The 26,693-nt window shown below is 41.9% G+C and overlaps 1 protein-coding gene and 1 long non-coding RNA gene across 5 annotated transcripts in view; one reads left to right on the top strand and one right to left on the bottom strand.

The window, feature by feature from the left end:
- The window catches only part of LOC136763292 (uncharacterized), a 45,323-nt gene that overhangs the window by 17,361 nt on the left and 1,269 nt on the right, over positions 1-26,693 (bottom strand). For both annotated transcript variants that reach the window (XR_010820972.1, XR_010820971.1), the window contains exons 2-3: positions 25,156-25,203; positions 24,518-24,661 (exon numbers count right to left, since the gene is read on the bottom strand). This is a non-coding gene — a long non-coding RNA (uncharacterized LOC136763292). The remainder of the gene's footprint in view (positions 1-24,517; positions 24,662-25,155; positions 25,204-26,693) is intronic.
- On the top strand, positions 413-15,749 carry LOC136763278 (unconventional myosin-XIX). 3 transcript variants are annotated; one of them, XM_066717169.1, is made up of 28 exons: positions 413-541; positions 824-972; positions 1,133-1,240; positions 1,348-1,480; positions 1,744-1,813; positions 1,903-2,005; positions 2,159-2,255; positions 2,557-2,630; positions 2,975-3,062; positions 3,255-3,426; positions 3,825-3,892; positions 4,342-4,463; positions 4,844-4,957; positions 5,173-5,349; positions 5,445-5,585; positions 5,799-5,906; positions 6,098-6,168; positions 6,317-6,396; positions 6,785-6,936; positions 7,110-7,245; positions 7,618-7,703; positions 8,061-8,224; positions 8,337-8,416; positions 13,553-13,710; positions 13,886-14,018; positions 14,391-14,476; positions 14,641-14,940; positions 15,275-15,749. In XM_066717169.1, exons 1-28 carry the CDS (start codon positions 496-498, stop codon positions 15,386-15,388), a joined length of 3,330 nt encoding a protein of 1,109 aa, XP_066573266.1. In that variant the 5' UTR covers positions 413-495; the 3' UTR covers positions 15,389-15,749. The 3 variants fall into 3 exon arrangements, 2 of the variants coding, with proteins under 2 accessions (XP_066573266.1, XP_066573257.1); XM_066717160.1 differs by having other exon boundaries at positions 6,779-6,936; positions 15,275-15,594; XR_010820970.1 differs by lacking the exon at positions 15,275-15,749 and having other exon boundaries at positions 6,779-6,936; positions 13,886-13,981; positions 14,641-14,730.

The following is a 26,693-nucleotide window of genomic DNA, read 5'->3' on the forward strand; positions in this document are numbered from 1 at the left end:
ATTAATAATATTATTGTAGCAACTAAAGGCTTTTATTCACATTTTGACATTTAAAGTGTAATTAAATTCACAAACTCACAATTATTCAGCAAAACAATGGGGTAAATCAGTTAGCACTAAAGAAAAACATAGCAGAGCATATTTGCTGTACCTTAAGGTGCAGAGATACGAGCTGGACCTCCTTGCCTGACATTCGGGATTGGTGTGCAGTTCTAAGCTGTCAAATTGTGAACACTACATTTTACATTTTGAGTTCCTGAACATTTACAATAGACCTTCAGTTTCTGAAAGCATATCCAGCTGTTAAACCATAAACCCGATGACTTCTCTCTCGTGTAGCTCCTGCAGTGAAGCTGAATGAGGTGTATTTTTAGTCCTGTCAATGTTGTTTTCCAGGTTAATGGCTTCAGAACAGAGACTCGGTCCCGCCTGCCCTGTCTCAATGACTTGGGTGAGGAAGTCAAAGCCTTCTTGATTGATGAAGGTGGACTACACATGATTGATGATCTCACCAAAGTGAACCCTGTCACCCCGGCTACAGGTAATATCTCCTCTGGAAATGGTCGCTAATGTTCACAGTGCCACTTAGAAGGAATGTTTCCAACAGCTTAGACAGAATGTGAAGACTGCTGATTTTCTTACATTAACAACAACACAATCTTCACACAGACATTGTTTGTCGGTTTTGTTTAAACACCAGTAACATGTTATTTACAGCCTAATTTCAGAAAAAATTAAAGACTTCTTGTCTGTAAAATGCTTTTGCTCATTTTGTAACATCAGACTCCTAATATTAGTTATTTTTGTTCTCCTTGCCTTGTAGTTCTGATATGCCTGGGTGCTAGGTACTCTGTGGGGAAGTTTTACACTCATGCTGGGTGCAGTCTGGTCGCTCTGAATCCCTTCCAGCCTCTTCCTCAGCTCTACAGTCTGGACGCGATGAAGGAATACCACTGCACCTCCCAGCCACAGGTAAAGCCTAGCTGGCAAACCCGTCCAATCCGCATGGAACCAGTGTGTCAGTTTTCTTTTAATCATCAGACCGCAAGGAACACGTCCAGCGTGTTGCTTTATATGTGTTACACATTTTAAAGCGTTGGTTTCTAATGATGCTTCCTCTCGTCTCTCCCAGGAATGCAAGCCCCACATCTTCCTTGTGGCTGAACAGGCGTACAGGAATCTACAGATGGAGCTGGGGAACCAGTCAATCATCATCAGCGGCGAGAGTGGGGCTGGAAAGGTAAGAACTGTACAGTAGTGGCCGGGCTGTAGTCGGCAGAGGTGACCTCTGCGCTGAAACCGCTGTCTTGCTGGCTGGCTAAAGGCAAATACTTCCTTCTCTTACAGACCTGGACCACCCGCAGTCTCATGAAGTACTACTCCACTGTGGCAGCTCCCTCCACTTCCCAGAAGGGCAAGGACACGGTGGACAGAGTGAAGCAGCGTGTCCTGGACTCCAACCCTGTCATGGAGGCCTTTGGTGAGAAGTAGTACCCATAATTACCCACTCAATCCCCTGTACTGTGTTACACTGGGATGTGGATGTTGGAAAATGCACACGTTTTTGGGTCGATCTTTAAGCAGAACGTTGAATCAGTCCTGACTGGTGCGTGACATGATTCTGCCTTTCATAATTGAGAGGTCTATATCCTCTTATCCAGTACTGTACTCCATGTTTCCAGCGGGTTTCTCCCTTGAGTGAAAGATAAAAATAACCGAGATTGGGCTGTGCTTTTTCCGTAGGGAACGCCTGTACATCACGCAACAACAACAGCAGTCGCTTTGGGAAGTACATCCAGCTGCAATTCAACAGGTCAGTCTGATTGTCCCCCGTCGTGAAACTACTACTACTTATACTGGCTGTCTGGCTTAAGGCTAATGTTTTCTTCACTCTGTGACTAGTTCGCAGGAGCTTGTCGGGGCGAAGATCCAGACGTTTCTGTTGGAGAAGACCAGAGTGGCTTGCCCAGCTCCCGACGAGCACAATTTCCACATCTTTTACCAGGTTTGTTTTTATATCCAAGCTAGGAATCCCTGTTATTCGTTGGTAGCGATCACAGGGAGTGCCTGTTTTTTCAGGGGATGCTCGTACGATGCAATAGGACTCGCTGTCTTGATCACATGGTGTGTTTTCAGACTAGTTTCTCTCTTTCTCTAGATGATGGACGGAGCCTCAGAGCAGGAGAGACAGGAGTGGCATATGCCACATGACGCTCAGTTATCCTGGTTGCCAAATGCTGACAGAAATCTTGAAGGTAATTAGTGGGTTTCCCAGTACCGTGTCTTTACATGGAAGACAGTGGATTTTGCTCAATTTGTGAAGGTTTGAAATGAAAAGGCAGGCTCCTGATTATTTAATTCAATGTTAATTCTCAGTGGTTATGTAGATGCAATTAAGTGCTAACCTGGTTTTCATAGAACTTAATACATCTGCAAATTCAGAAATGAAAGCATTAGCTTCTCCTCACATTCTGTGGATTTGCTGCACTCTGGGGAACAGGCAGATTTGAGAAGAAATACAGATGTTCTTTAATGCCAAGTAACTTGATCTTTTAGACAGCTTTGCTGAAACCAGAGATGCCATGACGAACCTGGGCATTGACTGCCAACTGCAGGAACAGATCTTTCAGGTAACGAAATGAAACTTACAAAACACATGCGACTTATGAAGGCAAATATGTGATATTACTTGAGACTTAAGACTTTGTGAAACTTTCAAATGGCTTTATTCATTTATTTCTGTTTAGCTTATGTATTTGTTCAGATTTTGAAAGGTTTGTTTTTTATTGCACAATCACATGATCATCTATGTATCATGCCATTCAGCTTCTTATGTCCTTCTATTTACACAAATATTATGTTCAATCTACGTATACACAGGTGGTGTTGTATACACACCCCTTCATTATCATCTGAGGCATTATTCAAAGCTAGAGCCTCCCTCCTTTTGTTTTCCACTTTTCATGTGAGCCAGGTCCTCGCAGGGATTTTGCAGCTGGGGAACGTCGACTTCTCTGCATCTGATGAGTCGAGGCGCTGTGAACTCCAGGAGCAGTCCAAAGGTAAGGCGACTTCACCCCATCCCGTCCATGGCTTCTCCCCACAGGGGTCCGGAGGGGGAACCTCTTAGGACCGTCTGGCCAGTCAGGTCCTTCAGCCTTCTGTAACCTGTGTTATAGTGTATGTTTTTTCAGTTAGGTGCTCCCTAAACGTCTGTATGTCAAGTAGCGGTAATGGTTGTGCTTTTTCCCCAGACTTCCTCCAGAAGGCGGCCACCTTGCTGGAGTTGCCCACGGAGGAGCTGCTCCGCTTCCTCACTGTGAGGCCCATTCGGGCCGGGGGGGAGCAGCGGGTGCTGACGAAGCCGTGCTCACAGGCCGAGTGCATCACACGAAGGGACTGCTTGGCCAAGCTGGTCTACGCCCGGTGAGTGTCCCCTGCCGCCCCCCTGAGTGTGACCTGCCAGCCGGACTGACTTTAGCTGGTGGGGGGATGGTGCTCCGAGGTCTGCCGTGTAAACTTCCTGGCACATAGATCAGTGAGACAGGAGCTTGAGATTTGACACCCTCACACAGCACTAGCTTCCTCATGTGCTGTGCAGCTTCAAACACACCGCTTCTATGGTTAGCCAATCATCTCTCAGTCACTTACATAAAGCAGCTTTTCTTGGAAGACCTGTTTCCTGAAAATGCCAGATCACAGCAGACAATACCAGTGTGTGTGTGATCAACTGGAAGATGACATAGTAGGCCAGTTACATTTGGTCAGATTATAAATTTGTGATGGTGTAAACCATAAATTAAATGTGTTTTTTTTCTTCACAGTGTGTTCGACTGGCTTGTTGAGTTCACCAACCAGAGCATCTGTGCCGTTTCATCCACCAACTTCATCGGTACGGGCTTTGCTTGCTATTAAAATGAACACTGCTTACTCCTACTTGCCTAAACGTCCCAACAAGCTCTTTTTGGACAGAAAGCTCCCATTCACAGCGATGTTGACTAAGTGATATTGAAAATACAATTGCATTAATTTTAGGCAGAATTGTGTACAGTCGTGATAAATGTGTAAGTATAAATTAAATGATGCTAATATTCACAAGGCCGGACACTAATAGTCAATGCAGAGCAAACTGTGACAGGAACATTTAGTTTCATAATGCATTGCCAGTAGTCTTAATGTCTTCTTGCATGGCTATGTAAAACTTCTACAAAAGTTTTAATTTGATCCAGTCTGTCCTCTGTCCCCTATCAGAGTCTTTTCTGGAGATGTCACTTTACTGAACTTTGTGACCAGTGTTTTGTCCTCTCTGAGGGTAATTGTTCTCTCTGTGATGCCCGGCAGGTCTGCTGGATGTCTACGGCTTTGAGAGCTTCAAAGAAAATAATCTGGAGCAGGTCTGTGTCAACTATGCAAATGAGAAGCTGCAGCAACACTTTGTCCGACACTTTCTGAAGAAGCAGCAGGTACTCCTGAGCTCCTGATTTAGCTTTAATCAGGGTCTTTAAAATGTTTTTTTACTTATATTAGGATATGTTATCCATTTTGCTCTTTCTGAGTTGAATGATCTCTCCATTTGTGCGTTGCCTCTCTGGCCTTCCTGTTGCGAGGTATGCATTCATATTGTGCCCCAGGCCTTCTTACAAGTGATGTCATCACGAGAAGGAAGGAGAAACTTGAACAGTGAGAAGGAAGTAAATAGGCACTGATGTTTGAAGCTTTCCATGGCTTGGGGTGTGACTCTGTTGAAACCAGAATCTCTGTGGGTGAAAATCATCTGAAAATAGTCACTCCGAAAAATCTCTTTAAACCTATCCAATCTATCCCTTCTCTCTCCCTTCTGCAGGAGGAGAACATTGCCGAGGGACTGGACCAGTCCTTCATCAGCTACCAGGACAACCAGAGCTGCCTGGCCCTCTTCGAGGACAGCCCCAATGGTATCTTCTCTCTGCTCAATGAGGTCAGACTGCCCCGCCATCCTTTTAATATGCAACATGTTTTGGATATTTGTGGATATTTTGATAGTGCGAATAGTCTTTTTTTAGTGTAAGAACAGATGTTACGGCTCAAAAATAAGTCATTGTACACACCACACTGCGTGACCTTTTTCATATTCCACAATTGGTGGATTTTGGTGTTCGTCTCGTGTCACCTGACCCCTTGTCTCTCATCCAGGAGTGCCGTCTGAACCGCCGTGCAGACCCCAAGAACTTGGAGCTGCGGCTGGAGAAATCCCTGTCCGGCAACCCCTGCATGAGCCGGGACAAGTTTGATGCTATGCCGCACTTCATAGTGTCACATTACGCAGACGACGTCTGCTATCAGATCGAGGGAATGGTGGAGAAGAACAAGGTGAGGAAAGCTGTGAGGAAGCAACAGAGTCGACTCTTTAACTATTCGCTCGGAGTGTCCCGGCTGAACGCATTGTATTGTGTGTCTGTTTGCAGGACCCCGTGCCTCCAGAGCTCATCGGCCTGCTGCGGAAATCCCAGAAGGATCTGCTCAGCAACCTGTTTGCTCATGACAACAAGGAGCAGAAGAAAACCAGGGGCTACCTCAAAGTCATCACCGTGGTCTCCAAGTTTAAGGTATATAATATAACCAATAACCAATTTTTAGTTCTACATGTGTATGAGCTTTCAATCAATCAATCAATCAATCAATCAATCAATCAGTCTTGAATGTATATAACCCTCATATGCACATCTGTTTATGATGATATCATGTGAAATGTAAGAGTGACCTCCCTGTGGTTTGGAGGGGTCAGTCAGTGTGACGTGTTGTGTGTTGTGGCCCCGCAGAGCTCGCTGGACAGCCTGATGGATGTTCTGGACAGCACTACTCCACACTACATAAGGTGCATCAAGCCTAACACAGCCTGCCAGCCACTCGCCTTTGAAAAGGAAGAGGTACGTCCCTGGATTGAACTGGGGTTATGCATGCATGCCGCAGACATGTATCGAATGTATCAGGCATTCATCTGGTTAAAATATTGAACTCACTATTTAATCAACAGAGTTATGACATCAGACACCATATTAATGATGCTTAGTTGCCCTGTAATATCGGATGACTGATACACTTTCTCGTCCAATACCAGGTCATGGCACAGCTGGAAGCCTGTGGCATTGTGGAATCCGTCAAAATCAGTGCAGCTGGGTTTCCTATCCGGTATGTAGATGTTGGTTTTATTGCCTATTTGGCTTTTCATACATATCCACAATATAAATGAATCTATACTCATTCACAAGAGTCATCCAAAACCTTCATTTTATTTACAAAGATCTGATTTTCACTGAATCATTCTCTTTGTTTCCAGAATTCCAAACGCAGCCTTCATGAAGCGATACGGGCTGATCGCCAACGTGAAGATCTCATCCAAACAACTGAGCAGCTTAGGTGAGTCTCAGTTTAGGACACTCTTTGTCATTTGGCAGTGGGGTTATGTTATTATATTAAATCAACCAATGGCCAACCCATGTTACTGCAACCAGGCAGAGCCTCGAACAGACACTAAAGCTATGAAGGGCACCGAGTCCTATCTGATGTCTTCAGAAAGGACAGCGTTTGAAAGGCCGGCTGAGAAAACACACATTGCTATCAGTACAGCTGCTGTTCGAATGGAAAATAACAACACTTTATGGGATATCATAAGAAATGCTGTTCAGTTAATGCCACAGTTACTAGAACAATTTCTATCATCAGGAATTGCTTAGTTTTCTACTAGTTAATCCGTTTGTTTGGATTCCTGATGCTCTATTCACGTCCTTCGCTGTCCTAGGGTCAGAGGCCAGCAAACGCATCCTGGGCCCCGCAGTCAGAGACATTCTCTGCATCGTCCTGAAGCGCCCACCCGCTCCCTCGGACCCCCATGACCGCCAGCCTCACAGTTCACTGGTGCACTGTGGGAACACCAAAGTCTTCATCACTCCCGCCATGGTAATCACACTGAAGAGGGGAGCTTAAAATGCTTTTTGAAATGATCACGTCCAGAGGGCTGACAGGAAGTGATCTATGTAGGGGTCTAGGAGTCGGACGACCAAGCACTGTCCCTCATCACAGGAGGCACGGATTAAATGCCAGATTCAAACCTTCCTCTTTTTCTTCCTCAGCTGGAACTACTGGAGGCCAAGAGGAACCAAGTTTTCTGCCGCCAAGCATCCTGCATCCAGAGGTACTGGAGGCGCTACTGCAGCAGAAAACAACAACAGGCCAGCCAGAGACACGCAGCGACTGTCATCCAAGCAGGCAAGTGTCCACACGCTGTCCGGGGCTGCTCTGGGCTCAGCGTCTCCTCTCACAGCCGCTCAGATTGTTGCCAGAGAAAGGCACTGTTTTGTGTCTGTGGGTTTTCATTTTCTTCAGACTGTTAACAAATGACTAGAACACAAAATAACACGCGTGGTATCCCAAGCAGCCTCGGCAATAGGAAGGTCATGTTCTGTGGCCAATGCAATTACTCTGTGTTGTGAAGTTCGACAGCTGTGGGGAATCTCATTCACTATTATCTTCTGTGTGTCTGGCCCTTTACAGATCTGTAATCCATTCCATTATTTCACTTTATTTAAGTCTGTAATTTTTGTCCAAGCCCTTCTAGTAACGAGACCTTTCTTTCCTTAGCTGTGCATTCCTGGTTGCTGAGGAGAGACATTCTCAAGAGGCACACGGCCGCCACCTGCATCCAGAGAGTCTGGAGAACGTGGAGAGTAAGAAATCGATTCTAGGATGGGAATACATGTTAAATGTCTATAGTCTGGTCATACAGCTTTCATTGGCATATGATTTGTACAGCCTTAATTAGAGTGGAAGGTTAGTTTCACTTGATATAATGATCATCATCACTTGAATAATGCTTTATGGCTGTGATTTGGGAAATCGAAAATTAGCTTCAGTGTTAGAGTCTACTGGTTTGTTGCTGAGGTTTTCCTTTGAGATCAAACTGGATGGACTATGCGAACTGTATGTTCTGTTTGCTCAGAATCATAGGAGACACCCAATATCATAGTCAATACAAAGTCACGCCTTCCCCCCTGTGCTGGGCTTGATGTGCAATTTTCCTACAGGCTACGACAGAGACCCTAGGTAAAGCAGAGCTGGTGTGTTCCTGGCCGGACGATCAGGCCCGGGCCTCCTCTCCAGCCAACAGCCCTACTGAGGCCGGCGGTGGCATCCCAGTGGTGGAGTCTCAGATGTCTGTCAGCATCAGTGCGGTTGAGTTTCCTATCCGGTATGTGACAGTGCGCTGTAGATGTCTCCTCTAATTGCTCACAAGACTCATCCGAAATCTTCATCTTTTTACAGAGATCTGATTTTTACTGAATCATTCTGTCTGTTTCCAGGATCCTGAACCAAGCTTTTGTGCAGCGTTATGGGTTGATCGCCAACTGGAAGAGTTCATCTGAAGAACTGAGCAGCTCTGGTGAGTCTCAGTTTAGGACACTCCTTTGTCATTTACGATATCAGCTATCGGCCGATTGCTTTAAAATGGCTGATATTTCTGACTGCTGCTTTTATTGTGTCTAACTAACTAAGCATCCGATTTGTTCTACTCATGTCCCTTCAACAAAATATGAATGACGTGCACGAACATGCGATGCGGTAATTAAGTGCCAAAATGCAAGCAGCAGCTACAGAGAAACTCCCTCTTCCCAGCAACCTACTGCCTTGGTAGCCCAATAAATAATAATCATCATCATCATTATTATGATGATTATTATTATTTAGTCCCTTTCGCAGTTCTGTTAATAAAGCCTAATATCATTTATAGGAGAAAAACGGAACAAAGTCGGTTTAAAGAAAGAAACACAATATATGTTTATGTATGTTTTTAAATACATTGAAATAGAGATGTGTGAGATTCTTGCACAAATGCGTGAGATGGAGCCTCAATGCGTTTTATTGCTTCTGACGTGTCAAAGTGACCTCCACTCACATGTGGAAAATTAAGCCAGACTCAACAGTAGTCCAGAGTTGTCGGCTGCTTGTCTGGGTATTTGCTGCAGTCAGTGGAATTTCTTTCCTAGCAGCGACGATGCTGCTAGTCTGTTGCTATGAAAAAAAGGCAAGCCAAGTTATCATTTAGGAGAGATCTTCAACTGCATTGCAATATATCTTTAAACATTTAAAGATATCTGAAATTAATGTAGAGATCTCTAATTCATTTTAAGATATCTCTAAATATTTATATGAATTAAGTACATCTGGCCGTAACTTAAACATAATGTTTCAGGGTTTCCTGCTGCTGATTTTTTTTTTTTTTTAAGCGTGCTGTCTGGCCCAACAAATACTTGAACATAGAAAAAAATTCCCCAAAAAAACAATATGAACACACGCCTTCGATCTTGCCCCCCCCCACCCCCTGCCCGCTCTCGTTCTATAGGTAAATACATTATAAGAAAATATCGGTATCGGCATATCTTGTTATATGAATATTGGATATTGGTATCATCCCAGAATATTCATATTAGTGCATTCCTAATTAAATCCCATCATACTCCTTACAGGGTAAACTGTAAGGAAGCCGTTTCTGTCATAGGTGACTCCTGGCTGGGCATTTTTATTATCTGCTTGTAGGGCTGGGCGATATTGCCTAAAAAAAAAATCTATATATATATTTCTTTTCACATTTATGGATGATTCACGATTTGAATCTAACTTTTTTATGTTTTTCTCTAAAACATATTCAAAGATATGTACACTACCATTCAAATGTTTGGGGTCACTTAGAAATGTCCTTGTTTTCCATGAAAACATACATGAAATGAGTCTGAATAGGAAATATAGCAAAATGAATTGAAAATATAGTCACTGACGACAGGGTTAGAAATAATGATTTTTAATTGAAATAATAATTGTGTCCTTCAAACTTTGCTTTCGTCAAAGAATCCTCCATGTGCAGCAATTACAGCCTTGCAGACCTTTGGCATTCTAGTTGTCAATTTGTTGAGGAAATCTGAAGAGATTTCACCCCATGCTTCCTCAAGCACCTCCCACAAGTTGGATTGGCTTGATGTCTTACGTACCATACGGTCAAGCTGCTCCCACAACAGCTCAATAGGGTTGAGTTCCGGTGACTGTGCTGGTCACTCCATTACAGACAGAATACCAGCTGACTGCTTCTTCCCTATATAGTTCTTGCATAGTTTGGAGCTGTGCTTTGGGTCATTGTCCTGTTGTAGGAGGAAATTGGCTCCAATCAAGTGCCGTCCACAGGGTATGGCATGGCATTGCAAAATGGAGTCCTTCTTCGGGATCCCTTTTACCCTGTACAACTCTCCCACTTTACCACCACCAAAGTACCCCCAGACCATCACATTGCCTCCACCATGCTTGACAGATGGTGTCAAGCACTCCTCCAGCATCTTTTCATTTGGTCTGCGTCTCACGAATGTTCTTCTTTGTGATCCGAACACCTCAAACTTAGATTTGTCTGTCCATAACACTTTTTTCCAATCTTGCTCTGTCCAGTGTCTGTGTTCTTTTGCCCATCTTAATCTTTTCTTTTCATTGGCCAGTCTGAGATATGGCTTTTTCTTTGCAACTCTGCCTAGAAGGCCAGCATCCCAGAGTCGCCTCTTCACTGTTGATGTTGAGACTGGTGTTTTGCGGGTACTATTTAATGAAGCTGCCAGTTGAGGACCTGTGAGGCGTCTGTTTCTCAAACTAGACACTCTAATGTATTTGTCCTCTTGCTCAGTTGTGCACCGGGGCCTCTCACTCCTCTTTCTATTCTGGTTAGAGCCAGTTTGCGCTGTTCTGTGAAGGGAGTAGTACACAGCGTTTGTATGAGATCTTCAGTTTCTTGGCAATTTCTCGCATGGAATAGCCTTCATTTCTCAGAACAAGAACAGACTGACCAGTTTCAGAAGAAAGTTCTTTGTTTCTGGCCTTTTTGAGCCTGTAATCGAAACCACAATTGCGGATGCTCCATACTCAACTAGTCTAAAGAATGCCAGTTTTATTGTAGCTTTAATCATCACAACAGTTTTCAGCTGTGCTAACAATTACAAAAGGGTTTTCCAATGATCAGTTAGCCTTTTAAAATGATAAACTTGGATTAGCAAACACAACGTGCCATTGGAACACAGGACTGATGGTTGCTGATAATGGGCCTCTGTACGCCTATGTAGATATTCCATTACAAATCAGCCGTTTCCAGCTACTGTAGTCATTTACAACATTAACAATGTCTACACTGTATTTCTGATCAATTTGATGTTATTTTAACGAACAAAAAATGTGCCTTTCTTTCGAAAACAAGGACATTTTTAAGTGACCCCAAACTTTTGAACGGTAGTGTATTTTATTTATTAAAAAAAGACTTGTGTTCTGTATCAACTTGGCCTACATGTGCAATAACATTCGTGCAAGAATAACAAAAGAAGAAAAGAACAGCACCAAGTCCATAGCTGTCATTATTGTGCATACTTTTGTTTTAAATCAAATGGAAAAAATGCCTCTAGTATGCTATCCCTAAAAAGAAATGATCTCTTTCGTGATAAGAAATGTCACCGCGTGTAATTTCCACACAGCGGGGCACCATCTTGTCATTTGGGATGACACTGGAAAATCAAGCAGCAGGGGTTTTGGGAGGGGACAGGAGCTGGCATCTGTGTCTCGCAGTGCCACACATTGCTCCCAATCCACTGCATGTTTCTGTCACAGGTCCAGCACCTGGGTTTTTGTGCTGCCACTTTTACTTGCGATAGACTTTCTACAAACTTTACACAGCACAGTGGTGGTCAACGTCGGACTTCGCAAAACCTAAACACTTCCATATCACTGAGGTGACTTTACTGCCTTGATGATTGCTATCATCTTTGTAGTGTCATCTGACTGACTGGCAATGGATATTATTCACGGCCCCAGCGAGAACAAGGCTTATTCATAATAAAGCTGCTTGTTTTCGGTTTTTATTTTCCGGCTAAGTATAAATTATTGTATGCCCTGTACTAATATTATTATTGTTATATTATTATTAACAGATCTACGATGGCTCAAGAGTATGTAGAATGTGTTTACTGCATTATTTTTTGGTTTGGTCTGTTTGGCATGTTCTGTATATTAAATAAGGGCATTCATTTCCTATACGAAAAGAACACTACAATATACACTCACCTAAAGGATTATTAGGAACACCTGTTCAATTTCTCATTAATGCAATTATCTAACCAACCAATCACATGGCAGTTGCTTCAATGTATTTAGGGGTGTGGTCCTGGTCAAGACAATCTCCTGAACTCCAAACTGAATGTCTGAATGGGAAAGAAAGGTGATTTAAGCAATTTTGAGCGTGGCATGGTTGTTGGTGCCAGACGGGCCGGTCTGAGTATTTCACAATCTGCTCAGTTACTGGGATTTTCACGCACAACCATTTCTAGGGTTTACAAAGAATGGTGTGAAAAGGGAAAAACATCCAGTATGCGGCAGTCCTGTGGGCGAAAATGCCTTGTTGATGCTAGAGGTCAGAGGAGAATGGGCCGACTGATTCAAGCTGATAGAAGAGCAACTTTGACTGAAATAACCACTCGTTACAACCGAGGTATGCAGCAAAGCATTTGTGAAGCCACAACACGTACAACCTTGAGGCGGATGGGCTATAACAGCAGAAGACCCCACCGGGTACCACTCATCTCCACTACAAATAGGAAAAAGAGGCTACAATTTGCACAAGCTCACCAAAATTGGACAGTTGAAGACTGGAAAAATGTTGCTTGGTCTGATGAGTCTCGATTTCTGTTGAGACATTCAGATGGTAGAGTCAGAATTTGGCGTAAACAGAATGAGAACATGGATCCATCATGCCTTGTTACCACTGTGCAGGCTGGTGGTGGTGGTGTAATGGTGTGGGGGATGTTTTCTTGGCACACTTTAGGCCCCTTAGTGCCAATTGGGCATCGTTTAAATGCCACGGCCTACCTGAGCATTGTTTCTGACCATGTCCATCCCTTTATGACCACCATGTACCCATCCTCTGATGGCTACTTCCAGCAGGATAATGCACCATGTCACAAAGGTCCAATCATTTCAAATTGGTTTCTTGAACATGACAATGAGTTCACTGTACTAAACTGGCCCCCACAGTCACCAGATCTCAACCTAATAGAGCATCTTTGGGATGTGGTGGAACGGGAGCTTCGTGCCCTGGATGTGCATCCCACAAATCTCCATCAACTGCAAGATGCTATCCTATCAATATGGGCCAACATTTCTAAAGAATGCTTTCAGCACCTTGTAGAATCAATGCCACGTAGAATTAAGGCAGTTCTGAAGGCGAAAGCGGGTCAAACACAGTATTAGTATGGTGTTCCTAATAATAGTGTATTATAAAATATGTAATAACAATGCCTTAAACATGTATGTGCCTACTGACTATTACAAGCCAGATTAAACCGGTCGAAGAGAAACACGAAAATATATAAGGAATGCTGTTACTTAAAGTTATGCCAAAGTTAATAGAACATTTTCTATCATCAGGAATTGCTTAGTTTTCTACTAGTTTATCTGTTTGTTGTCTGGATTCCTGATGCTCTATTCATGTCCTTCACTGTCCTAGGGTCAGAGGCCAGCAAAGGCATCCTGGGCCCCGCAGTCAGTGACATTCTCTGCATCGTCCTGAAGCGCCCACCCGCTCCCTCGGACCCCCATGACCGCCAGCCTCACAGTTCACTGGTGCACTGTGGGAACACCAAAGTCTTCATCACTCCCGCTATGGTAATCACACTGAAGAGGGGAGCTTAAAATGCTTTTTGAAACGATCACTTCCTGTCAGCCCTCTGGACGTGATCTATGTAGGGGTCTAGGAGTCGGGGACGACCAAGAACTCTCCCTCATCACAGGTGGCACGGTTTTAATACCAGATTCAAATCTTCCTCTTCTTCTTCCTCAGCTGGAACTACTGGAGGCCTTAAGAAACCAAGTTCTCTGCCGCCAAGCGTCCTGCATCCAGCGGTACTGGAGGCGCTACTGCAGCAGAAAACAACAGGTCAGCCAGAGACACGCAGCAACTGTCATCCAAGCAGGCAAGTGTCCACACGCTGTCCGGGGCTGCTCTGGGCTCAGCGTCTCCTCTCACAGCCGCTCAGATTGTTGCCAGAGAAAGGCACTGTTTTGTGTCTGTGGGTTTTCATTTTCTTCAGACTGTTAACAAATGACTAGAACACAAAATAACACGCGTGGTATCCCAAGCAGCCTCGGCAATAGGAAGGTCACGTTCTGTGGCCAATGCAATTACTCTGTGTTGTGAAGTCCGACAGCTGTGGGGAATCTCATTAGCTATTATCTTCTGTGTGTCTGGCCATTTACAGATCTGTAATCCATTCCATTACTTCACTTTGTTTATGTCTGTAATTTTTGTACAAGCCCTTCTAGTAACGAGACCTTTCTTTCCTTAGCTGTGCGTTCCTGGTTGCTGAGGAGAGACATTCTCAAGAGGCACACGGCCGCCACCTGCATCCAGAGAGTCTGGAGAACGTGGAGGGTAAGAAATCGATTCCAAGATGTTTCAGTTTCACTTGACCTCTCAGAGGAATACATGCTATATGTGTAGGAGTCTGGGAGTCGGGTGAATAAGAACTGTCCCTCATCACAGGTGGCACGGTTTTAATGCCAGATTCAAACCTTCCTCTTCTTCTTCTTCCTCAGTTGGAACTAATGTCTCCAACAGTAAAGTCTCCACCTCTGCCTCCTGGAAAACACGCTGGCCAGGGCTGCTCTGTGCTCAGGGTCTCCTCACCCAGACTGCTCAGGAGGAAGATCATCAAGTGGCAGAGGGCCAGCACCATCATCCAGAGAAGCCAGACGACAAGAAAGCGTATTTCAGTTTCACTCGAGGCTATGATGGAAGCCCCAGGTCTCAATCAGATGGCCGGTCTGAAGAGCACCTACCAGGTGAAGGCCAACCAGTTTGAGCAGGGAGTGGCTTCAATCAGGGCCTATCCTCAGGTAATCCAGCCTCCACTCAGGTGAATGTAGGTGTCTGTGAGTGAATCGATTAGAACTGCAAATCCAATAACTGATCAGATTCTCACCCCCAAGAAACTAAACAAAACATACCGTGAATCACATACAACTCCATACATCTGTTCCGTGTGTAGGTTTCCTATGAAACATTACCCTTATGCATTTACAAAGGTATAGATCTACTTCCACTCAGGCCCAACTGTATCATTATAATACACATTATCAAGCATCTGTTTTGTACAAAATTATGTTATAAAAAATCTGTATCTGATTCAATAGTTAAGACTTAAGCCATTGTTGTTTGTTCTATTTCTAGCAATCGATCGACCATCCATTCCGACAATCTTCACTGAAGTTCGCCAACGTCCGCCCACATTCACAGGCTGATGGACTCGTTGGTTTCAACCAGATTTTACTGGAACAAGCATGATGAGTAGCTGTGCTTCAGGTCAACGTGACAGGTGAGATAAGAAACAGATAAGAAAACTGTGACCAAAATCACAATTGCGCAACTTAGGTTGGCTTTACAGGTTTCGTTCAAGCTTGCTTTGATTGAACGGGTTTTCATCGGAGGTATGAGCTGTGTCTTTGTATTTTTGAGGTGTTCTTCACAATGCAATGTGTATTGTTCAGCTTGCGAAACACGTGTGCTAAACGTTTAAAGGAAATATATTATTCTCCAAAGGAGCCAAGTGGATTGGGTGTGTTGACAGTCTCCTAAGAAGTGAACATGTGTGACACTGGCTTTTGGATCAAGATGCTTACACGCTGCGTAAGCCTGCGAGGGGCGATTGAAGAGACACAGGACAGTTGTTTCAGACATTGACTGCCAATCCAGAGGACCTGTTGAATTGTCAGATTTACGAGAGCTAGGTTTGATTTACAGATTCATTGGTGGTTTTTTGTATCTTAGTATTTTGTGTTGTGTTTTGGTCAGTGTGAGAGGCATGTTTGGGCAGAGTGCACAATGATTGACAGGAGCACAGACAGGGAGAGAGAATTACACGTATGTAGGGATTTTGTTCTAATCTGACCTTAGTCTGACCAGTATGAGGATTGAAACAGGAGTTGTACTGAGGGTGTGCTGTATGATGTGTGAGTTGACTGACATGTTTGTGTATAGATACTGAGATGCACTATATCCTGAGATACTGAGATGCACTATATACTGAGATACTGAGATGCACTACATACTGAGATACTGAGCCACAGTATATATTGAGATACTGAGACACACTATATACTGAGACACACACACAGTGAGATTTCTCTTCCATATACAGTGAGGTCGGTCATCAGTCTCATGCCCGCTCAGCTCCACACTCATTAGCTCACACAGACGCCATTTTTAAGATGTAGTGTGAGGTGTAGCCGGGGCAGATTTGTATTTCTTTAAAAATCCATTTGAATGATTGTCTGTCAATACATCCCATCTCATTGGAGGAGAACAGCTGTCTCCCGCAACGGGTTTATGGATAATTACAATCACGTTGCACTATACGAGAAAACCAATAACAGTTGTGGGTGGTGGGTGTAGTCCCAACACAATAGAAAATGTAATCATGTTCCACTAGAACCCCTGAGATATCAGACTAAATACAACTGTCACACCCACAACATGTGTGACTTAAAACACCTTTCAAACAGAAATGAAAAATGTTTAGGGGTGCGGAAAACGTTTCATATTGTAATGTGCTTTAACAGAACCATTCATTTCAGTGTTTGTGTGTTTACAGTTAGGTGGTTATATAATGTATGCATTTATATAATATTGTATGTATAGATATTGCCAGACAATAGTTGTATAGTTTTTACTAACAAAGAATATCATTACACTCTGCATATATTCACTTAATGTGAATATCATTTAATGTAGAAATTGCTTAACATGGGTTAATGTACTAAAGCATTATCAATATGCAAACCTCATAAATTAAGACAGACACCTTCCAGACCAGTACTTTCAAGAATAAGCATTTAAAGTAATATTAAAAACATAAGTATTCATGGCCCTATTAACATTAACCGCAATTGGTTATAATAGGGCATAAGAAGATAGTTATAGCTATAATATTTATTGAAATATCCAATATATGGGACCGGGATGCGTCTTTCTTGTCATTTGTATAGTTTGGATGTAAGTGGTTACATTTGAAGTGCAATTTACACTTAACTACCATAATGCTTCACATGATACTTATGCTTTTAATATTTCTTTAAACATCCAGTCTTTTGTCGAGGGTGTTTGTCTTGTCATTTATAATGTTTGGATGTAAACAGGCTGGTTTTCAGTACAGTAAGCCACGTTATGCTTCTCTACATTTACAATTCAATTCACATTAACATTGATTATATGCAGGGCTTAATGGCCTTATTATATTACTAATATTAGTAAAAAGTCTCCGTATTTTATTGGTAGCATAAGGAAGTGCCTAACTGTAAATATGCAAACCCTGAAATGAATGGTTCTGTTAAAGCACATTACAATGTTAAACATTTTTCATTTCCATTTGAAAGGTGTTTTAAGAAGCAGGCCCACATGTTGTGGGTGTGACAATTGTATTTAGTCTGATATCTCAGGGGTTCTAGTGGAACATGATTACATTTTCTATTGTGTTGGACTACACCCCCCACCCACAACTGTTATTGGTTTTGTCATATAGTGCAACGTGATTGTAATTATCCATAAACCCATTGCAGGAGACAGCTGGTCTCACTAAGGTCAAACTAGAACAAAACCCCTACATACATGTAATTCTCCCCGTCTGTGCTCCTGTCAGTCATTGTGCACTCTGCCCGAACATGCCTCTCACACTGACCAAAACACAAAAGCTCCTCAAAAAATACTGAGATACCAAACACCACCAACGAATCTGTAAACAACGTACTGACGAGACTGTAAATCAAACCTAGCTCTCATAAATCTGTCAATCAAACAGGTCCTCTGGATTGGCAGTCAATGTCTGAAACAACTGTCCTATGTCTCCTGAATCGCCCCTCGCAGGCTTACGCAGCGAAAGCCAGTGTCCCACAAGTTCTCTTTTAACACAGACCCCCTTGTCACGTTCACCTCTTAGGAGACTGTCAACACACCCAATCCACCCGAATAATATATGTCCTTTAAACGTTTAGCACGTTTCCTAAGCTGAACAATAAACATTGCATTGTGAAGAACGCCTCAAAAATACAAAGACGCAGCACGTACCTGCTATGGCAAACCTGTCAATCAAACCAATTGTGAAATTGGTCAGAAACTACAACCAACATTTTATTTCTTATCAGTTTTCTGATCAGTTTCTTGTCTCACCTATCTTACACTACTTGCATGTTCTTCAGTTGACCAACAATAAAAGTGGCCTTGAAAATGAAACCTTTTTCTCCTGTTTTTTTACGGTTTATTTATGTGTGTGCAGCTCCTCAAATCCAGAACACTTTTTATAATCAGTAAATATAATGATCTCGGGTCAAAAGTCACTATTGTGGCACTTCATGCATGGGAGCTTAATAAGCTCTCTATTTGTATGATATGGTGCAATAACCTTTTATTTTTTATTTTACTACAATGCATATTCATGTTAGTGTTTTGTCTTTGATGGGGAAAGAACTGCATTTCAGGATGTATCAAAAATCACTTGGTAAGAGCTGAGGAAAGAACATTTTGTCATGGGAGGGATATCATAGTGCTGGCCTATTCAACTGGTGGCCCACGGGCCATATCTGGCCCGTTTGTCAATTTAGAATGGCCCTTTGATAAATTCTTAGCATTAATAAAATATCTGCAAAAAAATCCTCGCAAACATCGGATGTTTGATGCCAAAATTAGCCATTATTCAATATCCTCCAATAAGATAATCAATTTTTCTCTAGTCCCACCCATTAAGTGCTGTCAATCAATATCATCATCAATATCATCTGTTGTTACTGCCAATTAGAATTGCCAAATATCACTGGTAACCACTGCGGTCTGCAACTGTTTGCCACCACAATTAATGTATTTTACAATTGTTTAGCACAAAGTGAAGGTGAGCTGGAAACATGTCTCTTTCTACTCTGAAGAAAATAAAAGTTGATGATGAAAATAGACAATTCAAAAGTGAGTGGACTGAGAAATACCAGAGGGAAGCCTATGTGCCTGCTGTGCAACGAGGTAGTTTCTGTGCAAAAATACTACAATCTAAGGAGACACTTTACAACTAAACACTCAATTCGACATTAACTTTCCAGTTGGTTCAGATGTACACCAAAATAAAGTTAAACATCTGACCACCTCCTATGAGCAGAGCCGGGTCACTATGGTGCGATCGTGCTCCGCACAGGAAAACGCCATGGCGGCCTCTCTCCGTGAGGCGTGCATACTTGGTAAAAAGATGAGACCTTTTACGGACTCCGAGACTGAAAGAGTGCATGCTAGCTGCCGTTGAGGAGGTGACCCTGAGCGAGAAAGTGAGAAATGTCGGACACATCAACTGCAAGGAGAATCGAAGTTCTTGCTACGGAGGTTTTTGAAACGCTGTTGGACAGAGTGAAGAAGGCAGAGACAATGTCACTGGCTGTGGACGAGTCAACTGACAGTACTGACATAGCACAGCTGTGCTTATATGTGCGATTTTTTGATGGAGAGTGTTTCAGGAGGACGTGCTGGGCTTAATACCACTGAAAGGACACACTACTGGTGAGATAATTTTCCAGAAAATAGTTTCATTTTTCAATGAGAATGGAATGGATTAGGAGCGAGTCAACATGCTTGTCACAGATGGCGCTCTGTCTATGGCGGGCAGGGTACAGGGCTTATCAGCCAGTCTTGTGGCTCTTCGCCGCACATGAGATCACTGCACTGCCTGATACACCGAGAGTGCGCTATGCGCAAAACTTAGCGGTGAGTTAAAAAACACCATGGACTCAGTTATGGCTATGATACATTTAATCAGATCAACATCTAGCCTGCAACACTGCTTGTTTCATAGTCTGCTGAAAGACATGTCTGCCTAGCATTATGATCTACTTTTACATAATGACGTTAGGTGGTTAAGCAAGGGAAATGCTCTCAACAGAGTTTGCGAGCTTAGGGAGGAGATAGTTGCTTTTCTGTGCGATTGCCGCCACAAGAAAACCAACACATCTAGCGAAAATGCTTGACGAGGAGTTCGTAGCACAGGTGTGTTTTTTGAGTGATATCTTCATTCACTTGAATGCACTTTGTTTGGGACTACGTGGGAGGGATAAAACAGTTATTTACATGATTAAAAAACGGACTGCTTTTCAGAAGAAATTAGTTATTTTCTCTCCTGATCTGTGCCCAAATAAAATGCTCCATTTCCCTACACTGCACAACTATATCCAATTATCATCAGCACAAATCACTCCCGTAATGTTGGAGTTTTTAGATACTTTGAAAACTAACTTTTCAATTAGATTTGCCAACAGAGATCAAGCAGTTTGATAGGGACCCGTTCTCTACTGATCCGGGTGGAAACTTCTCCGCAAAATCTAAACAGGTGCTGATGCCTCTCGATGAGGGTTCCCTCCAGTTGGAGCTAGTGGACATGCAGGAATCAGCTGATCTGAGGTATGCTTTTCAGTCTGTGGGCTGGCTGTGTGAAATGTTGGACTGAGCATATTATTGCAGAGCGATTCCCAAACATGAGATCTTTGGCGTTTTTTCTTTTGACGATGTTTGGTTCAACATACACATGTGAATCCAGCTTCTCTCGCATGAACGCCATAAAAACAAACACTCGTTACTCCTTGTCAAACGTGAATCTTCATCACTGCCTGCGAGTTGCACTGACCTCCTTAATGCCTAACTTTTCCACTAAAAAGTGCAATTTCTCCCATTAGTAGTGAGTTAAAAAACAGAAACATAAAATGTTTAGATGTTATGTTACAAAGGAAAGGTGTGATACATGGGATAAAAGTGCTTTATAAAACAATTGTTTAAAAAAAGTGCAGGTTCTCCCATTAGAAGGGAAAGACTTGTGCATGTTTATGTTAAGAAGAAAGGTGTTAAACATAAGTGTAATAGGAATAAAGGTGCATGATAAGCTTATAATTGTGTCTGCACTGTTTTTTTTCATAATGGACCTATGACGAGTCATTGTATGTAGAAAATGTCTGGCCCTCCTGACAAAACATTTTTCAAATCTGGCCCCCGTAAGAATATAGTTGAATAGCCCTGGCCTAGGTTACGTCTACTGACAGAAGGTAATGACATGCCTGGTCTTAAAAATGTGTTTGTGAAGCTTCAATTAGTTTTTGCAACCTGAAAGGCCACATTTTCACTCTGCTTTGCTTGGTTATACAGCATGGTAGGGGTTGCTTTAAAAGTACTTTATTGTGCACCTTATTAAAATACAACATCCAACCAAATAAGGTTTTAATTGGAAACATACTTGTACTTTTGATCTAACTATCACACTAAATACGATACAGGTGTGAGTGCATGCACTACAGGATATTACATGAACTTCTGTCCATTGAACATGAACAAAAGAATCATCACTTTTTAGATACATGCAGTCATAACATGTACAGTGAGGGAAAAAAGTATTTGATCCCCTGGTGATTTTGTACGTTTGCCCACTGACAAAGAAATGATCAGTCTATAATTTTAATGGTAGGTGTATTTTAACAGTGAGAGACAGAATAACAACAAAAAAATCCAGAAAAACACATTTCAAAAAAGTTATAAATTGATTTGCATGTTAATGATGGAAATAAGCATTTGATCCCCTATCAATCAGCAAGATTTCTGGCTCCCAGGTGTCTTTTATACAGGTAACAAGCTGAGATTAGGAGTTCTCTCTTAAAGGGAGTGGTCCTAATCTCAGCTCGTTACCTGTATAAAAGACACCTGTCCACAGAAGCAATCAATCAATCAGATTCCAAACTCTCCACCATGGCCAAGATCAAAGAGCTGTCCAAGGATGTCAGGGACAAGATTGTAGACCTACACAAGGCTGGAATGGGCTACAAGACCATCGCCAAGCAGCTTGGTGAGAAGGTGACAACAGTTGGTGCGATTATTCGCAAATGGAAGAAACACAAAATAACTGTCAGTCTCCCTCGGTCTGGGGCTCCATGTAAGATCTCACCTCGTGGAGTTTCAATGATCATGAGAATGGTGAGGAATCAGCCCAGAACTACATGGGAGGATCTTGTTAATGATCTCAAGGCAGCTGGGACCATAGTCACCAAGAAAATAATTGGTAACACACTACACCGTGAAGGACTGAAATCCTACAGCGCCCACAAGGTCCCCCTGCTCAAGAAAGCACATGTACAGGCCCGTCTGAAGTTTGCCAATGAACATCTGAATGATTCAGAGGAGAACTGGGTGAAAGTGTTGTGGTCAGATGAGACCAAAATCGAGCTCTTTGGCATCAAATCAACTCGCCGTGTTTAGAGGATGAGGAATGCTGCCTATGACCCCAAGAACACCATCCCCACCATCAAACATGGAGGTGGAAACATTATGCTTTGGGGGTGTTTTTCTGCTAAGGGGACAGGACAACTGCACCGCATCAAAGGGATGATGGACGGGGCCATGTACCATCAAATCTTGGGTGAGGACCTCCTTCCCTCAGCCAGGGCATTGAAAATGGGTCGTGGATGGGTATTCCTGCATGACAATGACCCAAAACACACAGCCAAGGCAACAAAGGAGTGGCTCAAGAAGAAGCACATTAAGGTCCTGGAGTGGCCTAGCCAGTCTCCAGACCTTAATCCCATAGAAAATCTGTGGAGGGAGCTGAAGGTTCGAGTTGCCAAACGTCAGCCTCGAAACCTTAATGACTTGGAGAGGATCTGCAAAGAGGAGTGGGACAAAATCCCTCCTGAGATGTGTGCAAACCTGGTGGCCAACTACAAGAAACGTCTGACCTCTGTGATTGCCAACAAGGGTTTTGCCACCAAGTACTAAGTCGAAGGGGTCAAATACTTATTTCCCTCATTAACATGCAAATCAATTTATAACTTTTTTTAAATGCGTTTTTCTGGATTTTTTTGTTGTTATTCTGTCTCTCACTGTTAAAATACACCTACCATTAAAATTATAGACTGATCATTTCTTTGTCAGTGGGCAAACGTATAAAATCAGCAGGGGATCAAATACTTTTTTCCCTCACTGTATGAGTCAGTCTACAGTGTGAGATAATATGTGAAGACTGACATTGATTGACACTCCTTGGCATCCAGGATCTGCTTTCAAATGCCAGTATTTATACTGTCATGGACAATATCGGTGTTGTTTATCTTTCTTATAATGCATTGCTAGCACAGAAAAATAAACCATGACAAATGTAATACAGTTCTCAAGGGAAATCAATAGGCAACAGTGTTCCAAACACTAAGCTTTCTTGGTCTGTTACAGCATGTTAGTTTTCTTTTTCAAATTAGATTGAGCTAAACTACATATCGCAATCCCAACTATTATTATATTATATTTGATGAATGGACATTTTTACAAATAATAACTAAATGAAAATCAGCATCGATGATTGTGTCAGGAACACCAAAGATTCTGCAATTCTCCAAAAAACAAATGAATGGCAATAGGCTAGTCGGAATTGAAAGCTATATTTTGATGTCCACTGACAGAATGAAGCAATTACTTCTTTAGTGCTCAGGACTAGACCAGTGTGTGGAGATTTTTGAATGAAGGTGGAGTAAACCTTTTAAATTCAGTTCAAATAGTGCATTGTTATTTCATGGGAAAAGCAGTGTATGGTTCTTTCAGGGCTTTGATGATTCATTGAGATGTTTCACTTGGATCTATTCCTGCAGTAATTGCTGTTCTTATTAAAATGAAACTGAATGTACTTTTAAACTATTTTCTGCAGCCCGTATTTTGGATTTGGATTTGGACGTGCCAAGCTGAACACAGGACCTTATGTTCTTGCACATGATTAAGCATTGAAAGAGCAGGCCAGGCATCCTATCCCTTCATCGTAACTGCAATGAGGATGTTCAGGCATCCCCCCGCCATGAGATATTGTTTGCAATAGTTTATACATCACAGAACAACAATATCACGAAATATAATAATCTTAATTAATTAAGAAACATCTGAGAAATGGTTCATGACTTGCTTCTTAATTAAATATAATCTGGGGCACTGGTGTATTTCTTTAAATTATATGAAATACCTACTTTTGGTATGTACCAACCTATATTAGACATACTCTTTAATTAAAATGAAGGGTAATTCACATAAAACACAATCCTTGAATAAAGTGACTTAGTATGTGTGGATGTGTGGTAACATTTTGACTCCCTGTGAAAAATACGGTCTACAGAAACAGGTGCTACGTTGAAACTATCTACCAATGAATTGTATTCGGTCTGTAACACCAAACCATTGCCGTGCTTCAGAGACTGTAATAATGCCTCAGACGAAATCCCATTGAGTTGTTGCAAGGAGCCAATACCACCAGTCAGTCTGATGCACAAAACCAATAATGTCAGGAGACCATCAGAAAACTGCTGTCCGTTTCCCTCCCTTAAACATCATCAATAACCTGCATTGATTCTGAAGGATAAATGAGTGTGTTTTTTTGCTTACCAGGGGAAGAAGCAAGACACAAAGGTGCAGGAGGGTTTTCATGGCTTCTCTTCTGGTGACTGACGTCTTCGGACAATAGATTCTCTGATGCTTGGTTATTGTAGTTGTGTCGGTCTTCAGAATTTATTCACAAGCTGGTCAGATCTGTGAGACGTTGAAACGATGTTGACATTTCTTCAATGGTATTAAATAGGACAGAATATTTTTGTTTACAGATTTTTTTTGTATTGAGGAATAAGTCAGATATATGAACCATACCTTGCACTAGGGATGCTCGTTTTGATTTTTTTTCCTGACCAATAGCAAAGCTCATTAACGACCATTAACCGCTAACCGACAAGATTAAAATGTAAAATGGACGAATGTCTGTGACCCATTTAAAAAAATACCAATACAACAAATGTTGTTGTGTTTTTTTTATATAAGGGGTTGATTTTTAAATAGCAGCATAAACAACAACAGAGCAAAAACAGATTAACAAAACGAAAACACACTGAATCCGAGAGCACCGGCTGTAGGCCAACAAAAACCTCCTCCTGCTCTCGGCTATCATGATCAAAAACAACCAACAGGGTTAACAAATGGAAACTTGTAGTCGCATTTTTCAGACCTCAAAATAAATAACAGGGCAGGCCTACCTCAGTCCTCGGCATATCCTTGGTCCTTGGTCATATCGCACAGCCCTACTGTGCAGCAGAAATACATTTCAGATTTTTTTCCAAACAAGACACAAATCTTTCAATACATTTGTTGTGTAAATTTGTTCATCACAACCAGCCAAATTTACCATATTTAATCACACATATACTGGAAATCAATTTGCATATATAAAAGCTTCAAGTTAAATCATTATGGGCTGGTTTCACAGACCCAGCATCACACTAATCTTGGAAATATAGGGCTACCTCCTACACAACCGATTACGTCAGCTGTGCATCATCTGTACATTCAGTTCAAAAGCAGATACGAGACATAAAGGCATACACTAACATGAACACAACCAACTCATAAACACAGCAAACACCACTGTCAGGTGTCACAGAAAGTAATCAACTGTCGTTTTGATCGTCCAGATACAAACCTCCATTATAATAAAACTAAATTCTTACATGCAATACCAATCCTTTAAGACCATCACTGGAAACATTAATAAACCAGTACTCTTGCCTGCAACTTGAAGAGCACAGACTTTAGTTTACTTGAGCAAAGCGTTTGGAATCAGAGAAAAACTGTACATTTGCATGAATTCGGCTTTCTTTCCTTCGATTCAGCTTGGTTTGAAAACCTTTTAATAAACTATGTATGCTGAAATAGTCCTTTATCCTGGCTAGTGACGCATTACGTTAAATGACCACAAACACACAAACACACAAAAAGTAAGAATCGGAATGACAGTAAACTGACATATATATAAACTATGTCTTTAAGTAACAGATATGTCCCCTTGAGAGGTGCCATTATGCCACAAAATACAAAATGCTTGTTAGCACACCAGAAAGTCTCTTTGCAAATGAATCACACTACCTCCCCAGAGTGGCAGGGAAAAAAAAGTGATACAAGTAGGAGAAATCCATCCTGACACAGACAAGTTGACTAAATTCCTTATTTTCTGTCATTTTTGGTTGATAAAGGAATTGTATTTCCTCAGCTGCCTATGACAACCACTACTACCCTCAAGGCAGATTTAAGCCCTGAGGGATCAGCAAAATGATGGATGATTTGAAGAATTAGCTTGCAATTTTTCACTGTGGAATTGAAGACGATGATGTATATTGTCCAGTATGTGAAGCGATAGGCATCTCCATATATAAAAGCTAAAATAAATGGTTCACCAGCCAAACTGTTCCTAGAAGAGACAGAAATTTCCATATTTGACTTGGTTTTCTTTCTTTCATAGGAAAATTAACCAATAATTAATCCCAAGGTCAGAAATGTAGCACAAACCAACCTATTAAATACAAATGCCTACAAAACATGTTAGTCTTTTTCTCTTCTTCTTCTTTCTAATCCAAGACACAATATAGATATACACTGCATTTAGTTTACTGTTTAAAAATATATAATTTAGACCTCTGATTGTTATTTTCATAAAACAGTATTAGAGATAGGGTTAATTGTATTGTACACATGGAAAAAGTGTATATGGAGGTTTGTAACAATATATTCTATTTTTATG

This window comes from Amia ocellicauda, chromosome 2 (assembly GCF_036373705.1).
Source record: "Amia ocellicauda isolate fAmiCal2 chromosome 2, fAmiCal2.hap1, whole genome shotgun sequence".
Taxonomy (NCBI): Eukaryota; Metazoa; Chordata; class Actinopteri; order Amiiformes; family Amiidae; genus Amia; species Amia ocellicauda.

Coding starts and splice junctions, on each gene's coding strand:
- LOC136763278 (XM_066717160.1), top strand. CDS start 496: ATGATTGATGATCTCACCAAAGTGAACCCTGTCACCCCGGCTACAG. Junction 2,256..2,556: donor TGCTGACAGAAATCTTGAAG/GTAATTAGTGGG, acceptor TTGATCTTTTAG/ACAGCTTTGCTGAAACCAGA. Junction 7,246..7,617: donor AGCGACTGTCATCCAAGCAG/GCAAGTGTCCAC, acceptor TTCTTTCCTTAG/CTGTGCATTCCTGGTTGCTG.